Consider the following 18,731-nt stretch of genomic DNA (forward strand, 5'->3'; position numbering starts at 1 on the left):
ACTTGTATATGTAGAGTATTATTTTACGGACTATTTCTGATCATTTGGAATTTGGATTATGAACGTCATGAGTAACGTGCTCTTTATGTAATCTTACGTAAAAGTCTTTCTGGTCATGGTTCGAACAGATTACACAAAATAATGATTAAGCAAAATAACTTATTTTACTGATAGCCTTCACACTGTGTATTACCAAAACTAAATACGTAAACATGTTCAAGCTGCTTAACAAATATTTAAGCAAATTTGTCCTTTTGTCCTCTTAAGCCCAAGCATAAACCAGCAAATTTAAACTCTATAAAATTAGTCTTTCTACGATAAACCATGTTTTTATACTATATGAAACATTTTCACATGTGAAGGATAAAACACTTGTTACTCAATGACTTGAACTCACTTTCATAACTTATCCAATGAATATGCTTTGACTCACCCACTAAGAAATTGTCACACCCAACAACTACTAAAAAGAAATCAGGCTACATGTTTACAGAAATTAAGCGGAAGCGAGGAAAAGAAGAAGAAGAAGAAGAAGAAGAAGAAAAAAAAAAAATCCCATTGATTAGAACATTTTATTGTTCCAAAGCAGCAGCCAATCAACCAGTCTCACACACTCCAATGAATGCATTTGTACATTTCTCTCTCGCTCTCTTGCATTTTTAATATGGTCTTCAGTATAACTCTTAAAGGACGAGGTGGCTGAGTATTTATGTACTTGCCTACAAAAGCATGTTTATATATGCATTCATTTTTCTCAAAGCCTTGAAGTGAGCATCCCTTTTGGTTTTTTGATACACTTGCCAAAACAGACCACAGAAAATATTTTCATGTAAAAAAAAAAAAAAAAAAAAAAAGTTTTTATACTGACCCCATACATTTGATTACATACAAAAAATTTCAGCTACAAATGACAGGAAACCTTAAAAGTCTAATTTTTACATCAGTGATGAAAATACCAAGTTCTCTAAAATGCAGTAAATCAAAGGTCCAGAGTTTCATACAGAATTGTGGAATGTGGATAGCACCGACAGAATGTTTACAGTTCTCCAGATAGTGATAAGAGTTTGAGCCTCTTTCTATGAATTAATTCATGCATTACAGACCAGATGAGAGGAAGGCAAAGAGAGGGGGAAATCAGTAGAGTTATATGTTGCAAACATATTTACATAAAGCTGAGCATTTAAAGCACAGATCTAATATGGGAGTGTATGATGGGTATTACTAAGCATCTAACGACTGCTGATCAAGGATCAGGCATGGAAATCAAATCTGATCCAAAATCAGAACTCCCACTCAGACATTTTTCAACATATGATCCATTCTATGCATGGAATATGTGTTTGCAACACTGCGCAATTTCTCTCTACTGTCTATGGTCCTATACTCTGATGATGCTGGTGCTCACTTTAAGTGGGACATTCTTTAGGTTCTAAACCCATTCTCAGTGTTGATCCACTACAAAATATTCTGGTCCTGCGAATGATGACGTTTCTTGTGGACCTACACATGTGGTGGATTTCACGTGCCATCATGCAGCAGCCTAGAACAGCTTTATCATGCTTTCCCTGGACTTGCCAACTCCAACCCATTTAACTAGAAGACAGAAAATACATTTCAGTATATGAAACCAGCAAACAAAGAACAGCAACAAAATGGGGGGAAAAACAAAAGCAAAGGAACAAACTGTTCAAGTGCCTATGATACCGCTCTCTCTCCTTAACTTGGTTTAGTATTTCATGCAGCATTTACAGATGACTTACCTGGAACCTGTAGGAAGTTCTCAATGAAGCGAATGTAGTCCTGTGCCTGAGATGGCAATTCATCGAAATTGCGAGCTCCCTCCGTGCTGCAGCACCACCCAGGTAACGTCTCATAGGTCACAGATACCTTCGTCAGGACATCCATGTTAGCTTCCAAAGAAAAGAACACAGAATAACGTCACCCACAGAGAGAAGGCAGCAGCTGCAGTAATATACTTAAATTCTCAAAACAGAGAACATGACTGACCAGGAAAGCTGGGCAAGGGCTTATCATCAACTGTATAGGCAACACCCACTTTTATTTCAGGCAACGTATCAAGTATGTCCAACTTAGTCAGAGCAATCCTGCCGTAAAAAAAAAAGGGCAAAACCAAAACATTAGAACAGTCCTGACATGATCTTCATGGGTAAGCAAATCTTAAGCATAAAATAGCCTCCATAGGAACAGAGTAAAGATAAAACTCTTACGCGCTAAAACCGTTGACCATGTGAGCATAACGAACCAAAACCAGGTCCAGCCACCCACAGCGCCGCCGCCTGCCAGTAGTTACTCCAAACTCTCTTCCTCTAGACTGCAACAGATTACCAGTGTCCTAGGGAAGTACAAAATTCTACATGTCAGGAAACATTAGACCATTCCTTATTTAGACTGGGCTAAGCAACATTATACAGGCTTCAAATACTTGCTGGCAATTTTGAGTATGTTTGTTACTGCAGTTCAAAATATTAGGCAGCAATGACATCAATGGTCAGGTTAAAGCCCAGCTACTTTTGCTCTGTGTGGCTGTGATAGAACCACAACTGTAGCCCTTTTGTTCAAGTATAGCCAGTGAGCTCAGAGGACACTGGCTACAAGGCAACAAAGCAAGTGAAACTTGTATCCACCCTGCGGAATGCAACTCTGCCTGCAGCCTTGAGAAATCACTGTCCAAAGTGAACTTCATTCCCCCAAGCAGACTCTTTGGCCAGGGAGCACCTACGATGCCAGCAGCACTGGTGTTCCCCTCCTCCAACAACACAACAAATCCCCACTACAGACTGGTTTGAGCAGTTCCTTAGTTTAGCAATGCCTTCTCCAGAGCCACCAAACACTCTTCCATTCACCAGAGACGTTACCATACTGATGTCAACTGCACTGTCAAGCACTTAGTCTACTAAGTTTTACTCACTATAAGTATCACTTTCCTTGGATATTTGGGATAACTCAGAGTGGTTGCATCTCAGTGTTATGCCACCCTCACATACTTTACTCTCAGCATTTTCTTTCATTTGTTCAATAATAAAAATGCTCCTACATGTACGATTTCTTACAGGCATCTTTGCTCTTTATGCATCAAAGGCCTTGTTGAAATTGGGGCAGTTTGTTCCACTTTGAGGTGAAGTGACACGGATGCCTGGCACAAACTTATGATGCATTCAACTAAAACAATGCTACCATGACATTTTATTTTGTGGACTGAGGGGACAAAAACAGTTCTGAACACTACATAGAAAATGAATATTTACCTAACAAACAAATCCTTGAGTATTTAAATGATTTGGGCCAGGTCTATTATTATTGCATTGGGCAAGCTCACAGTTGCACTTACGTTGTCCTGCTCTGTAGGGAATGCTCCAACACCAACTCTGGTGGTATAGGCCTTGACCACACCATACACACGACCAATATGGGAAGGGGGCACCCCGAGGCCTGTGCACACACCTCCAACCGTGCAATTTGACGAGGTCACAAAGGGATAGGTCCCTGAGAAAAGCACATTCCCTTGTTAAGTCCACAAAAAAATAAAAACCCAAGAATATACTGATAAAAAGGATTTTGCCAAAGAAGATGGATATTTACTCAAACATTCCAAAGACATTTTTTCATTTAATGCAAAATCAGACAAAGCCAACCACTTTTATGCAGGCCTATAATCTTACCAAAGTCAATATCCAGAAGGGCTGCATTTGCTCCTTCAACCAGTATTTTCTTGCTAGGTCCAGTTAGGCCTTTGTGCATAAAATAAACCCCATCAGTGACAAGAGGACGCAACCTCTCAGCGTAACCCTATTGACAGAAAGGAAGATTGTAAAACATCACTATACAAAATGGTATACTGTTTAGAGCTGGAGTTAAGAGTTTCAGTGTCTGTCGGGTCATTACCTTCAGCTGCTCCAGCTCAGCATCAACATCAATGTTGAGGTTGGGGTACATAGTCTGAAAATGACTAGCGAGTACACGGAATCTGTGGAGAGAAGTGATTTTGTAAAAGACTAAGAGGAAAGAAGACAGACACTAGTAGTCCAACCATACTGACTCAGAAACTGCAAAGATGCTTACTTTTCTTCAAAAATGGAGAAGTCAGAAACCAAGTCACACACTCTAAGTCCATTGCGTGCAGCCTTTGAAGAGTATGCTGGGCCAATGCCCTTTTTAGTAGTTCCCAAACTGCAAAAACAAAGAGAACACAAAGAAAAACAATAAACAATAGTAGCCAGGGGAAACACATACTTTGCTAAGTTCAGAGAAAAGGGAAACCCACTTCTTCCCAGCCTGCTGCTGTCTTTGTTGCTCCTGTATCCCATCAACCGCTTGGTGAAAGTTAAACACTAAAAACAAAGTAGATGGTAAACTGGCTGCAACTTAATTTCAGTACAGAACTTTCACAGAACCAAATTTAACCAACACCACATAATCAAACCAAAATTACACAGGCTCACAGATCCTACCAATGTGAGCACGGTCAGAAATCTTCAGCCTCTCTTCCCAACCCTGAAGACCTGAATTAAACAAAAGAAAAACAGCCTCTCAAACAGGAGTAACAAAAGTAGAGGACTGTATGTGCACTTAAAATAGTAGGTTTATATATATATAAAAAGCAGTGTAACAGCAAAAAACACTTATTTCATTAACCCATTATATCCATCCAACACAGTGTTTTTCCTAGAACACCATCTCTGGCTTACCACTGCCTTTCTGCAAATTCTTCTCAGCCTCCTCAAAAAGTCCAGGAAGATGAATCACAACTCCATTCCCTGCATCAAAAACAATGAGAGAAGATTCTAGCCATCAGCCAAAACTACTCAACCTGTTCAAGGACAGGTATAGCAAAACAGATGGGAACAACACCAGTGATGAGTAGAGATATCCGAGTAATGAGAGAGGTGTCACATTTCCACATATACACTAATCACAAAAAGTTATTTGGCTTTCGGGTGAAATTTATGGAAAACGTAAAAAGTTCATGCTACAGTCATATAATATCATGAAAGTAGGGCATTCAAGTAGAAGCATGAAATGGTTATTTCCTCATCTCAAACAATTTCTTGAAACAAAAGCCAACAACAGTGGTGGGTATACCCCAACAAAAAATATCACGCGCCCTTGAGCATTAATTACAGCTGGACAACAATGTCTCATGCTGTTCACAAGTCGACTTATTGTCTGCTGAGGCATGGCATTCCACTCTTCTTGAAGGGCGGCCCTCAGGTCATTGAAGTTCTGGGGTACAGAGTTACAAGCCTCTACACGGCGACTCAGTTGATCCCATAGGTTTTCTATGGGACTCAGGTCTGGAGAAAGTGCAGGCCACTCCATTTGAGGTACCACAGTCTCCAGCAGCCGTTCCCTAATGATGCGACCTCGATGAGCTGGAGCATGGTCGTCCATGAAGATGAAATTAGGCTTGTATTGTTCATGCAGAGGCACAATGACTGGATTAATGATGTTATTCAAGTAGTACGGGCTTGTCACTGTACCATTTACAAAGTGTAGGGCAGTTCTGTGTTGACTAGACAGACCTACGCACACTAACACCACCACCTTGCCGTTAAGCTCCTTGTTAGAGAACAGCAAGTTGTGCAAAAAGTACTGAAACACTGAACAGTTGGACATGTGCATTCAAAAGTTTAGAGGAGGTCACATTAAGTTTACCTGTAAAGGTTAGAGCGCATTTTAGGTTCATCCTGAAATATTACCCGAAAGCCAAACATCCCTGACTTTTTGTGAGTAGTGTATAGCTATTGAAACCAATAGATAAACACTTAAAAGTAAAAACTGGGACTATACTGACCTGAATTAGCAGAGCACAGCAAAAAGCATTTATTTACACAATACAAATAAAACACAGCTGCCCACTGTCTTCTAAATATTCTGCACCTCTAAAATAAGTCAAATCTAAACATTTGTTCATTGTTGATTGATATCATTATCAGCACTTATCTGCCATTATGATTGATATTATCAAGTGTCCCCAGTATTAAAACATGCAGAATAAGCAATAAATTGTAGGCCACTAATGTAGTCTAACAGAAATACCTTTGAAAGGTCCAGTGAGACGTTCATTAAGAGCACTTCTCAGAACCTTGAAGACCTAGTGCTGAGATCTAATCTTGGTTCTGGATTTTACAGTCACTGATGGATGTAACACTGGGCGGTCAAACAATTACAGCAAAAGCGGAGTTAACTATCAGTGATGAATCAATCCAGAAACGAGATTAAAGATCCGTGTTTGAAGACTCCTGATCCAGTGCATCTTAAGACAGAACTGCGGAGCAGAATTCAGTCTTTTCGTCGCGGAGCTACAGGGGGCAGCAGAGAAGGCCTTAGCAAACAGTGAAAGGAGAAGGTCAAAGCAAACATACCTATAAAAGAGACGGCCTTCTTATTAAGAACGCCACTGGGCAAGAGGTGGAAGTCATACTCCACCGAGTCCACCACCACTGTGTGTCCTGCGTTATTTCCTCCCTGGTGAAACAGTTTAGGATTAACCACATAGCGGGACTGTAGGTCACGTAGCTTTAGCTAGCGTTAGGAGTGCTAACCGAAGCTAGACTAGCCTGAGGACAGTTCACTCAAGGGTAGAAGTATCAGAAGTGCCTGCATACCGCTAAAGTTGTTACACTGAACAATGTTTAAAACATTTAAGATGTTTATGTATAAAGACGGTAGCATGCACAAAGTTAGGTTAGGCGCTGCTAGGACGCGAGCAGAAAGTAGTGTTAGGTTAGCTAGCCGAGCTAACGGCCCTAACTAAATCCTGGAGGAAAGTTACTGGCGATAACGTTAAGCAACCAACCATCATCAAACTGACTATACAAACAAAAGCAGTTAACGTTACACATCGACAGCTCACCGAAGGAGCCAACTAACTAACGCTGGCAATTTAAACGAAGCTGAAGTGGACTTCTTAATCGCCGGCTTCCTGTTCGGATCCTCCTGTTCCACCTTAAATGGATCAGCAGTTACATTCTGGCGCGTCTATTTAAGGTGGAACCTGAAATTCCAATAAAAAGCAGGTGAATAGGAAACCGACTCGAGCCTCGCCTGTCTAAGCAAACTAGTGCCGCAACAGTTACCTGGCATCTGCAGACAATATCCGCGTCCATAGCCAACAAGTCCACAACTTTCCCCTTGCCTTCATCCCCCCACTGAGCTCCCAACACCACGGTCACTCTGTTCTGCGGCTCTCGCGGAGTCCGCAGCGCCTCGACCCCTCCGCTCTCCCGGTACCGTTTCACCGCCGGCTCGCCATTCAAACAAGCCGTTTCCTGACCGTTAGACATCGTGCTGTCCGCTGCCATGCTGCCTCTGCGGGGTGATGTGCTGTGGGACCCTGTCTGTAGCACTAACGCGAACAAACGCGGCACTTCCGTTTAAAAATGACAAGTCCCCGGCTTAAAGGTCGCTGCTGGACTTCGACAAGCATTCATTTATCCGATCATACGGGGGATGTTTCAGATCAAGTGTTTTCCGTAAGGCTCCAGGTAAATGTGCACCTTCAGCTGAAATGAAACAGTGGGCAAGCACTGACCTACAAGCGGGCGGCTAAATTTCACCTGAACCGGACTATTGGAGTGAAAGACTGGTGTTGTTGCTAACTTCGCGCACACGGAAGCGAATAATTTGGCGCGCGAAAACAGCGGCCTGGTTTTGGCGCTGCTTTCATACTCCACGGTTTCGTGTACAGGGCTGGGCTGGCCTGGGCTGGGCTGGGCTGGGCTGGGCAGGGCGATGCCACTCGTTTTGTTTTCGGTCCTTTGCTTAGTACAGGCTACCGTTCCGATATCAGCGTTTTTAACCTTTTAAAAATATTTTAACATTTGCACATTTAGCGAATACAATTAGGTGGCCAAAGGTTTGCCAACTTTGCTGCAGTAACAGCCTCTGCCCTCCTCGGAAGGCGTTACACTAGGTGCTGGAATGTTTTTGTGAGGATTTGATTACAGTTAACCACAAGAGCACCAGTGAGGTCAGGTACTGATGTTGGATGAGTAGTTCTGGATCACAAGCGCCTCTCCAGCTCATCCTGAAGGCACTAGATGGAGCGATAGAGAAAGCAGCTCCACAGCCCAGTGCTGGGGGGCTTTATACGACTTTAGCTGACGCTTGGCACAACACATGGTGATCTAAGGCTCACGTGTCGAGAGCATCCTGATCTATTGATCTGTGCTTTTCGATGGAAATGATATAAGCTGCTGTATTCATTATTATCATTTTTCTGGACTTTCTTTGTGTGCACATATTGCATGTTATCCCACTACTACATGGACGCTCATGTCGTAATGTTTACAAAGCAGAAAAATATGTTTTTTTATACTGTATAATGACAACCTGTCCAGGGTGTATCCTGCCTTCCGCCCGAAGACTGCTGGGATATGCTCCAGCATCCCCCCGCGACCCTGACGGAGAAGCGGCTTAGGAAATGGATGGATGGATGGATGTATAATGACAGTAAAGTCGAATTGAATTTGAAAATGGTATTCTTTGATTGCTACAGTAAAAAAATATCTGAAACCCTGCATTATTATTGAATAATATGCCACATAACTTGGCCATTGAGTGGAGTGAAATAACTTAATAGGATCTGCCATTATAGACCAGATCATGTCTATCTGTGCCTGTGTGGGTGTTAGTCGGCTTCAAAACCTGAAGCCGACTTAAACCCATTTTCAGGCTTTTAGATGAATTATTGCAGACACAGTTTTACAGCACTTTGTTTCTGAAGTTATTAAAAAGAAAATTTAAAGGAAACTACACCCACCGAAAGCCGAGCTGTTGCTGTGGCAGGCAGGGAATGAACTGTCATGAGGAAGGCTCTGTCATTGACGTTTGCTTGTGCATTCATGATAAATGTCTTCCTGTCATCATAGCTCAAAACACAATTGTAAGCTCACACTGTGCATGAACAGTTTGCTTTTCAACTCATGTAAATAACCAAGTTGCAATGTTTCCACAGTGATGAAATTATTCCTTCATTTGCAGAGGTGGCAAATTACAAAGTACATGTACTTCAATACTGCACTTAAGTACTTTTTTCAGGTATCTGTACATTACTTGAATATTGCTGTCACTTTTTTAAAATTAATTTTACTCACTCCATATCAAAAGAAAAAGTAACAGCAGCTACTAACAAAATAAGATGAGAGCAGAAATAGTTTGTCATCTTTTTCACCAACTTTGCCAACTTTAACCTAGTTACTCTAGTAGAAAAAAAACATATTACACTGATTTATTATCTTTGATTTTAGTTTTTGCTTTTTAGTTTATTACCTTTCACCCATTTTTGTAAACAAATAGTGTATACAATACCAAAGCACTACACACGTGACGGTCCTTAATCAGGATAAGAGCATTAACCTCCTTATACTCGGCTCTCCCAGACGTCCCAGCACCATGTTGGATGATGTACCTCTACAGATACAACCAGTGCTTTCAGTCACTGACAATGTTGTGTTTGAGGCATTTGAAGGAAAATGCTACTTATCCATTCTGTCCTGTTTACTGTTGGCCTGTTTGTACGTTGGAAGTTTGTACATATGGCGGGGCAGCTTACCCAGGTATCTGTGAGGGTGTGCTGAGATTACATTCTGTCTTGTTAGTTCAGTGGACCTGTTTGAGATCAAGTAGTAGGACCAGGTGGACAGCATTACTCTGACACAGCATGGGAAAATACCAAAATATTAATGCTTGGAATGCTTGTTAATGCAGGGATCATCCAAGCACGATAAAGAAACGCTTCATCAGTGTCCTGTTTGCATCTGCTGTTTCACCACTCATCGTTTGGGCATGGATGCAAGCTGTGGAAGTGAGGGTGAGTGAACCCTTTCACATCATAAACTGAATGCTCTTCAGTCCTTGTGCACACAATTACATGCCCATTCATGGACTCTATATATCCTCCAGGAATTTACAATCACAAATTTAACCAAGTCTCACAAAATTTTTTATAGTTATTTGGTCCAATCGACACACTTTTTCCACATTAAATGTAAAATTTGAAGACATGCTTTCACAGTTATTGTAAGCATGCATCTTTTGTGCTACATGCCAGGGATGGAAAATTCACAAAGATCACATTTGCCAGCACATATTTTGACTAAAGCCAAAGCAGACCAATTCTCTGATATTTTACATGAAAATGTTTTTGTATGCCATGCCACATTGCTGTGGATCACAGGCAAAAGTCATGGTTGTCAAACTTAAAGGGCTCATATGGACAATTACATTTGCTCCCTTTTCTGAAATGAAGGAATGTGAAGTAATATGTAAAACTTTTTAAAGTTTCAAATATACAGTTCACTCCCCAATCTACACAGTCCATATATGGAAACTAAGTTGTGAAAAATAGATAATTTAAATTATTTATTTCTGTGATGTTACTGAAGTTATGTTCAGACTGTAGGCAGAGTTGTTTCTGAAATCAGATCTTTTGAGACATTTGTCCGCACTGTTATTTGCAAGTGATAAGATAGGATTTATGTTTCCAGACATTACCAGCCTGTCTGCATGGGTTGCTGTGGTAACAACATAGGCACCAGTAACTGCCTGGCTATGCTGATGATGTGGATTTCAAACACGAATGCAGGAGACATGGAGGTGCAAATTTTTTCAGGCATAAGCATGAATCTTTGTCACTCTTCTTGAATCCTGCCACTTCTGTCATTCTGGATTTGACATCATCATTATTTGTTGCGAGTGCTGCAAAAGACACTTTGAAATCTGATGTGAGTGTCCAGAGCAACCAGGCTGAGACAATCTGTAAAAATCAGATTTGAATCACATTTCAAATGTGGTTTGGATTTGCAGAAATCAGATTTCATGTATTTTTCTTTGCTGTCCAGACTAAATAAAATCAACCTGCATACAATCAGGTTATGCCAAAATATACAGGCTGTCAGTCTGAACATAACCCAGCATCATATCAACCTATTCAACCTACAGCGGTTTAGCTCCACCCATTCATGCTGAAGTCATAAGCAATGTTTCAGCTCTGAGAGCTTTTTGAAAGAGGCCTAATGCAGGGCAGCCAATCAGAACAGACTTCATTTACACATGTCAGTCTTAAAGACATAGAAACAAAAACAAACCTGTTTAATTCTAAGGGATAAAGAGAGGTTGGAACGTGATTATTTAAACAAGTAATAACAGTAATCGTAATAGTAATAACATTTTTTTTGTAGATAAAACCATACAAAATGGTTATAAATGAAAAAATTAAATACAAACAAGTAAAGAAACAACAATTGGCAGAGAATGAGAGAGAATGAAGTAAATAGAACCAATAATCCCACTTTTTTAACAAGACAAATTGTGCTGATTTTTGCCAATTGCTCCGGCCTGTTTCAAAGCCATACAATGTTCATGGATATTCTATTTAATATAAACTTTAAGAACACTTTACATTACAATATTGCAAATGCTGACAAAACTGCAGCATAATCAACCATTTCAGCTCAAGACAATCACAAAATAAGGCAGGTGGTGCTGATATAAACATTGAACACATTCAAACATAGTTATACATGCTCTAACAACACTACACACACACGGAGATACACACGCAAACATGAATGCTAAATGCCCTTTCATTCTCACCGTGTACACACTCAGGCTGAAGCGCACTACACAAATGCTCATTCATACTATATTATGAAATTTAGGAATTCCAGCATCCTGAAATCTGAACATTTATTACATATTGTATTATATTATAGTATCTTAGTTTAATAGTAATACAAAATGTATGTATCATAATTCCTCCAAAGCCAAGCCCACCTTTGCTGGCTTTGCTTGGCATCCGGATAGAGGGTTCAGTTCCTGCAGCTGTGCTACCTCTAATACTCACCATGGTAAAGCCCTTCTTTATCTCCTCCAGTTTCAGTACATAGCTTTGAACAACTTGAAAGCATCTGTGTTAAGAGTTTTTTCTGTTTTGTGAATAGGTGCTTTTTCTTGGACCACTGATTCAGATGGCGATGGACAGCCCAAAGGGACTGGTACATGAAGTCAAATCTGGCTTTAGTGAGTCTTAACAAGGCACTGCTTATTTATTTGTGCATCAAATAAAAATTTCTCCTCCAGCTTCTAAATTGAAATGGTTCATGAGCATGTACAATTGCCTATAGGCTTGAAGAATGTGACTGATTGTTTGAGGGACTTGTGTTGGCTGAGAAACCATGTGGTGGCACCACTAACAGAAGAGCTAGTGTTTCGAGCTTCTATGCTGCCCATACTGGCGCCATGTACAGGCCCTACTGCTGCCATCTTCATCGCTCCACTCTTCTTTGGAGTCGGTATGGGTTTTATTTCTAAGGTTGTTTAGGTTGAGCCAGCTCTAAGATAACGTATCATTACTGTTAGGGATTTGAAATCTTCTGATAGCTGAATAACACCTTAAACCTTAGGGGCTTATATGTGAGCCCACACTTCAATTCATCACTGTCATAACTGCAGAACCTACATTCTAATCTCATAATAGTAACTGAATTATTAATTTGAGGTAGTATAATAGAGCTATAGTAACTATAAAATATTCCTATGGTTCAATTAATTTTCACCTAGTTTAAAGGGACCATTTACTACATTTTATGTATTATTTCTCCTGAGGTTAACCTCTTACATTTTTGTGGGTTCTTGAGCCAAAATACTCATTTACTCAGTCACATTTTTATGACCATTTTACAATCTCTCTTTATTCCCTAGAATGAAACTCTGATGTAGTCACTTGGAAATGTTTGGGCACCCCTGGTCAAAATTCCCTATTTTGTTGATTATCTAGGTTAGGAGTCTTTTACTGCCCTGTTGTGACTTCACAGCAGAATTAGATTTTTAGATAAAAATAAAATAATCCTCCTTTGCAGTAAAAGAAAGCTCTACTGATCATTCTTATTTAATCTAATCTAGTTTTAACAATAAATGTATAATGTTTAACTGATAATTCAGCAACATTAAACATTGAAGATTGGTGCACAGACTGTGGGTCACCACTGCAATGCAGACAACAATCTTGGCAACCCAGTAGCTAACAAACTAACGAAATGGCAAGGAGAAAGATTGGAGCATTGATCATTTGGAGACGCATGGACTTAAATGGATTCATAAGGACTCCAGCGGGTTCCCTACAGCGAGAAACTGTCAAACATTAAAACGCTGTGAAGCTAAAGTCAGCTTGTCATTGCCAGCTTCTCGTTAGAATTTTCCCGTTCCACGTGAAATGATACAGCAGTTAGTCTGGCAACTCAGGCATTATTTGAGATGGAGCAGGGAAAAGACATTGAAAGAAACTGTTCTACATCTGAGGAAAAGTTTCCTGCTGTAGATGCGAGAAAAGCTGAGCTAAAGCTTAAAGCAGGGCAAAGTAAGTCTGAGTTTTCATTTGTGTGCTTTTAGCCTATACTAGCACATTAGCACATACTGAGACATGTTTACAACCAAGATCGTAAAATGGACATAAAGTATTGCGGCTCTCAAAACGGTTTTTGCTTTATATTTGTGCCCATTTCCTACTGTTCATTCATACTTTTTTCAGAAATGTTAATCTCACCAAATAAATCATTTGCAGAAAAGGGGCACATGTAAATTTGTTCCCAGTAGAGGATGTGTTCATTTATTTATTTTAATGAGGGTGCCCAAACATTTGCATCTGACTGTATGTAAAAAACCTATGTATTGTGCCTCAGTCCACTCAACAATACTCTTTATAACTTAACCAAGAATGGGTAGTCTAATCTGCTGTAGGCTGAACAGACATATATGAGCAAATGCACCAGTTTTTGTGACACCGAAAAACAATGATTTCAAAATAGACTGTTATTAATTTCCAGATATGGCCTACAGCTAGGGGTAAATGGTGTGTTGTTAAACCTAAACAAGGTTTACAAAGTAACAGTAAAATGAAACTCTTAGTTTAAAAAAGTGAGAAAATTAATTTTAGGGAAATCAGAAACTTCAGCCTGGTGAGGGGCCAGTGCATTTGTCAGTTTTTGTTTCTGAAAACTGTTTGCATATTTTCCATGGTATATATATATATATATATATATATATATATATATTTTTTTTTTTTTGCCACTCGTCTCACTTCTTTTTCATTTTCTCATGTGTTTATCTGCGGTTTGCTTTCACACAGCCCACTTTCACCATGTCATTGAGCAGCTTCGTTTCGGACATGACAGTGTGCTCGACATCTTGGTTTGTGCAGGTAAAATGAGCTGTAGTAAATGTGAGTATGTCTGCCTTCTGTCCATATTACCAGGGATGTCTGAATTGTCTGTAATGTTTTTCTGCTTCTCAGTGTTTCAGTTTAGCTACACGTCAGTGTTTGGAGCCTACACTGCCTTCATTTTCACCAGAACAGGTTAATATCTACATCAATGCAAATATATATTTTTTTTCATACCACGGCTGGGAAGTCTAACGGGGAGCGAGGAGGCGGACGCATATGCGGAGATAAGCGAGATTTATTAAGGGCAAATCCAAAATCAGGGTCGAGACAGTCGTGGGTCATAGAGCCAACACAGATTGAATGGGGGGGGGGCAGGGCAGACATGACAGACAAACAGTAGGCATGTTCAAACAACACACAGTAACTAGAACAACCAACAAAGACCAGTCAACACAAGTGGAAAACACAGGGCTTAAATACACAGGGAAAACGAGGGACAGGCGGAAAACAGGTGGAGACAATCAGGGGCAGAGTCACGAAACGAGGGGGCTGAACCAAAACAAACACACATGGGCTAAACCAGAACACAAACACTGGGAGGTGCCAATCGTGACAGGAAGTAACAAATTCGTGACACTAGGAACTACAAACAGTACAGAAAAATCATTCAATTGTAATTCAATCACTTAATTGTAATTCAGTTTTCGTCATTAATACTTTTAGTCACATAACTGCAGAACTCTTACCTAACGGGGAATTAAACCAGTTTTTCAGAACGTCTGCTAAATCGATTGGTTAAGATTTAAACAAAGAGATTCAGAGTGGTTTGATGTGAAATGCTCCATTCTTTAGAAACACATTAGAATTGTTCACAGTGGTGCCATAGGAACCAGACAGTTTAATGCCAAAGATGTCTCACGAAAAGGCTGCTTGATGCCTGAAACATTGTTTAATCATAATTCTGAGAGAAAACTTTGGCCTAAAACATATTATTAAACTATATTTGTGACAGAGAGGTACATGCAGAGTGTTGTAAGGCCAAATAATCTTTTTTGTGTGGTTCAGTGGTTATTTTAGAGAAGTTAAATGAATGTAGTAGACATTGTGACCCGAGGTTCCTACTACTACCACTGTAAACAAATCCAAGTCAGTAAAGTTCCTCTATAATGAATCATTTTACATCAAATATCAAACCACTCTAAATTATTTACATCTCAATCATTGAATTATGCATAAATGTGGAACAACTGGTGGAGTTCCCCTTTAAGCATGGATTTTTTCCAACCCAGAATTTCATTGTCTTTGTTTTTATCAGGTCATCTAGTGGGGCCAGTGCTGTGCCACTCTTTCTGTAATTGGATGGGTTTTCCTGCTCTGGGCTTGGCCCTGCAGCATCCACAGAGGCCAGTGCTGATGCTTTCCTATGAGCTTGGACTTCTGCTCTTCATCCTCCTTCTCTTCCCCCTCACTGACCCACTGCTATTTGGAATGACCCCCATCTGTAGTTTAATCTTGGAGCCTCGGGCAGCCTGCTCTTGAATCATGTACAGTACATAGATTCAGTTCAAAGGCAGAGCTGATGGAGCAGTTATGTGTGTGTGTGTGTGTGTGTGTGTGTGTGTGTGTGTGTGTGTGTGTGTGTGTGTGTGTGCGCGTGCATGCACATGTGTGTATACTTATTGAGTTTTGAACTCAAGACTTCTGGATAGCAAAAATAAGCTAGAGGAAGATTAATTGTTAATTGTTGAAATAACAGTAATCTTTTAGAGTCATGAAAAAAAGCAGGGGTCAAGATGTCTACAACACATAATAACCATTTAATTTACTATCCAAAATGACTAATGGCCCACATAAGTGGAGTTTTTGTATGTAATGAAGATAAATCTGGCAAATCTGAAAAATAAGTTTTCTTAGGGATTACTTTTCCTCACTATGCTCTGCATGCTCTCTCTGCCATAACTGGATTTAAAAAAACAAAGGCCAAAATCTGTTATTTTACTTTCATAAAATAATGTCACCAAGCAGGGCATTTGTAACCATTCCATGTAATAACTTTCTGTGAGGGAGCTTTTAAAGGCATTAAACTCTTCAGACATCCGGTTCCTATCATCACCACTGTGAACAATTCTGACTCTGTAAGTTCTTTAGAACAGACCATTTCCTACCAAACCACTCTGAATGACTTTGTTTAAATTGAAATGGATTAATTATCCGCGACCCTGACGGAGAAGCGGCTTAGAAAATGGATGGATGGATGGATGGATAGATTAATTATGCATAATATTTGAAAAATCAGTGAATTCCCCTTTAACAATATATAACTGCACCAACGTAGTTGAGACAGTGAGAGTGATAGCAAGTAAACAAGCAAATTATTCTTTTTTCTCATTTTTTGCTCTGGGCCCCAAGGGATTCATGATACACCATATATACTTAAAAAATCTCTTGTTTTTATTTCTCTTGTGCACAGTTTATCGTCACAGGTCATTTTCCTGGCCTTGGATTGAGCAAGTCAAAAATGAATGGAGCTAGGAAAATATCTGTGAGCAGAAGAAAGAGAAAATCTCTGGAGGAATCAAATATCTCACTTGTGCTGCCAAAAGAAGTTTAAACAAATCTAGAGGGACTACTCTTTTCTTTGGAAATTCTCTAGGTATGAAGTTTGCAATCCACTTGCTGAATTAAAGGCGGAGGTTTGCTCTCCTCCTTGGGGATATGACTCTTAAATTGGTTGGAGTTTCTAATCACTGACAGTGCTGTACCCTTTTCTGTCCCATGGTGGTGCTGAAGCCCACAACCAGTAAAACCTTTCTCTTTTTTTCAGCCACCGTTTTCCATCTGTCAGTTTTATGACATATGGAATGTAATGTGTCATATTTTTACGTTGGCTTTAGCAGAGCTGTGTAGGGTCTGTGCAGGATCATATACTACATTACAGTAGTCACAGTTTAAACTGATACCAGATGTTAATGTATTTCACAGATGTTCCATTTCGTGCCACTGAGTAATCTATACACAGCTCAGATTTCCTACATTATTAATATCCTCAAAGTGGATTTTGATTTTAATTTCTGTTTGTGTTTTCTTAGTGATTTTAAAGCAACCACACCATGAAAATCCATGTTTTTGTATCTTTTTTTGAAAAAATATTTTGCTGTAACTGCAGTTAAGAGTTTCAATAAATGTACTGCCCACTCTCCAGTCTATCTATGAAAAAAAATGCAAATGCAGCTTCTTTTTCATTCAATGTTTTTGTGAGGTCACAAATATCAACATCTAAATGTATCCTTCTACAGCTGTTTAGCTTCACCTATTTTGCTGAAGTTATAAGGGGTGTTTGAGCTCTGAGTGCTTTTTGAGCAAGGCAGCGCAGCCAATCATAACAGATGTCATTCACATATATCAGTCTCAAAGGCACAATAATAAAAAAAAATCCTGTTAATTTCTAGGGGAGAAAGAAAGGTTGGAAATGGTCATGTAAAAATGAATTTTGACAGTTTGTTGCACATAAAGTCATAAATATCACAGACCACATGAAAAAAAGATTTCAGTAAAATGAAGGATATGGGCCCTTTAATTAAATACCAACATCAAAGGCAGTTCAGCCATGTTTTATACATTGATCTACGATGTTGAGGTCCGGCCTCAGGTCTGGGGTGGCCAATTGTTCTGAGAACATCAGCAATTGCCGTTGGTTTTGCAAAATTTCTTCTTTTTTCGTTATTTATTTTTCTCTGTAAGGGCTTCTTGACAGCTACACGTCCTCTTAGACTCATAGTGTTGATTATCTTCTCACAGTGGAAGGATGGACAGAAACACCTGTGGACTTTTTCAGATCTAAGGCGAGAGTGGAGCTTGATTTTCACCTCTCTCTCATGAAAGCCTTAAGCATTATTTATCTGAGAGTGACAGTTTTGGTGGGCTACGGGGTCCTGCGTGGTTGTTAGGAATCATATTTTATTTATATTTTTAAATAAAGCTTTGAACTCCAGTTTTGGAAACTCCTGTTCGTTCACTTATTTTCAGTGGACTTATTTTCTCCTTCTTTATACAAGTGAAATATCTTATATATAATCTCCTTAGAATTATCTCTTGAAAATTGAACAACTTAGCTGTCAGCAGTAGAAGTCATACTTTGTTTTGCTTTTCTGTGGTTTACCTGATATTTTAGCTGGTCAGTGGTTTGATATTGCTCAGTCTAGAATTGCCTGTTATTTTATTTCATACTTCCTTTGTACTTAAAATAACTTTCTCAAACAGAAATCTTTACCAAGCCCAAACAGATATTTCCTCTCTTCTGCCCTTCAGGACTGTATTTCAAGTCACAAAGGTTTTTACACATTGCAGCTCATTCCAGGCATCAGTTTTTGCATAATTTTATGCTCTGTGAGAGATTTTATTTCAGCTCTCCTGCTGGGTGTCAAGCGTGTGTTTAGTAGCTGTCATCGTTCCAGCAGCGGTTGTCAGTTAATGCAGCAAATTGGACAGTGTTGGTCAAAAATCATTAGGTAGTCACGAAAAGCAAACAGCAGTCTGCTCAGCATTGCAC

At 39.6% G+C, this 18,731-nt stretch overlaps 2 protein-coding genes across 8 annotated transcripts; one reads left to right on the forward strand and one right to left on the reverse strand.

The window, feature by feature from the left end:
* Positions 1-553: 553 nt before the first annotated feature.
* adssl (adenylosuccinate synthase, like) lies at positions 554-7,644 on the reverse strand. The gene is made up of 13 exons (XM_017718347.2): positions 7,098-7,644; positions 6,384-6,486; positions 4,707-4,775; positions 4,470-4,520; positions 4,283-4,349; positions 4,081-4,188; positions 3,904-3,985; positions 3,681-3,807; positions 3,350-3,504; positions 2,229-2,353; positions 2,008-2,105; positions 1,761-1,910; positions 554-1,593 (listed from the first exon to the last, which is right to left on the reverse strand). The coding sequence occupies exons 1-13, from the start codon at positions 7,320-7,322 to the stop codon at positions 1,541-1,543; spliced, it is 1,413 nt and encodes a 470-aa protein (XP_017573836.1). The 5' UTR covers positions 7,323-7,644; the 3' UTR covers positions 554-1,540.
* Positions 7,422-17,880, forward strand: LOC108439766 (CAAX prenyl protease 2). 7 transcript variants are annotated; one of them, XM_017718350.2, is made up of 8 exons: positions 8,634-9,578; positions 9,730-9,832; positions 11,787-11,870; positions 11,964-12,042; positions 12,147-12,314; positions 14,147-14,218; positions 14,312-14,374; positions 15,498-17,880. In XM_017718350.2, exons 1-8 carry the CDS (start codon positions 9,415-9,417, stop codon positions 15,719-15,721), a joined length of 957 nt encoding a protein of 318 aa, XP_017573839.1. In that variant the 5' UTR covers positions 8,634-9,414; the 3' UTR covers positions 15,722-17,880. The 7 variants fall into 7 exon arrangements, with proteins under 7 accessions (XP_017573841.1, XP_017573842.1, XP_017573839.1 ...); XM_017718352.2 differs by lacking the exon at positions 8,634-9,578 and adding an exon at positions 7,422-7,505 and having other exon boundaries at positions 14,147-14,374; XM_017718353.2 differs by lacking the exon at positions 8,634-9,578 and adding an exon at positions 7,757-8,498 and having other exon boundaries at positions 14,147-14,374.
* The last annotated feature ends 851 nt before the right edge of the window (positions 17,881-18,731 follow it).

Source organism: Pygocentrus nattereri, chromosome 16, assembly GCF_015220715.1.
Source record: "Pygocentrus nattereri isolate fPygNat1 chromosome 16, fPygNat1.pri, whole genome shotgun sequence".
Lineage (NCBI taxonomy): Eukaryota > Metazoa > Chordata > Actinopteri > Characiformes > Serrasalmidae > Pygocentrus > Pygocentrus nattereri.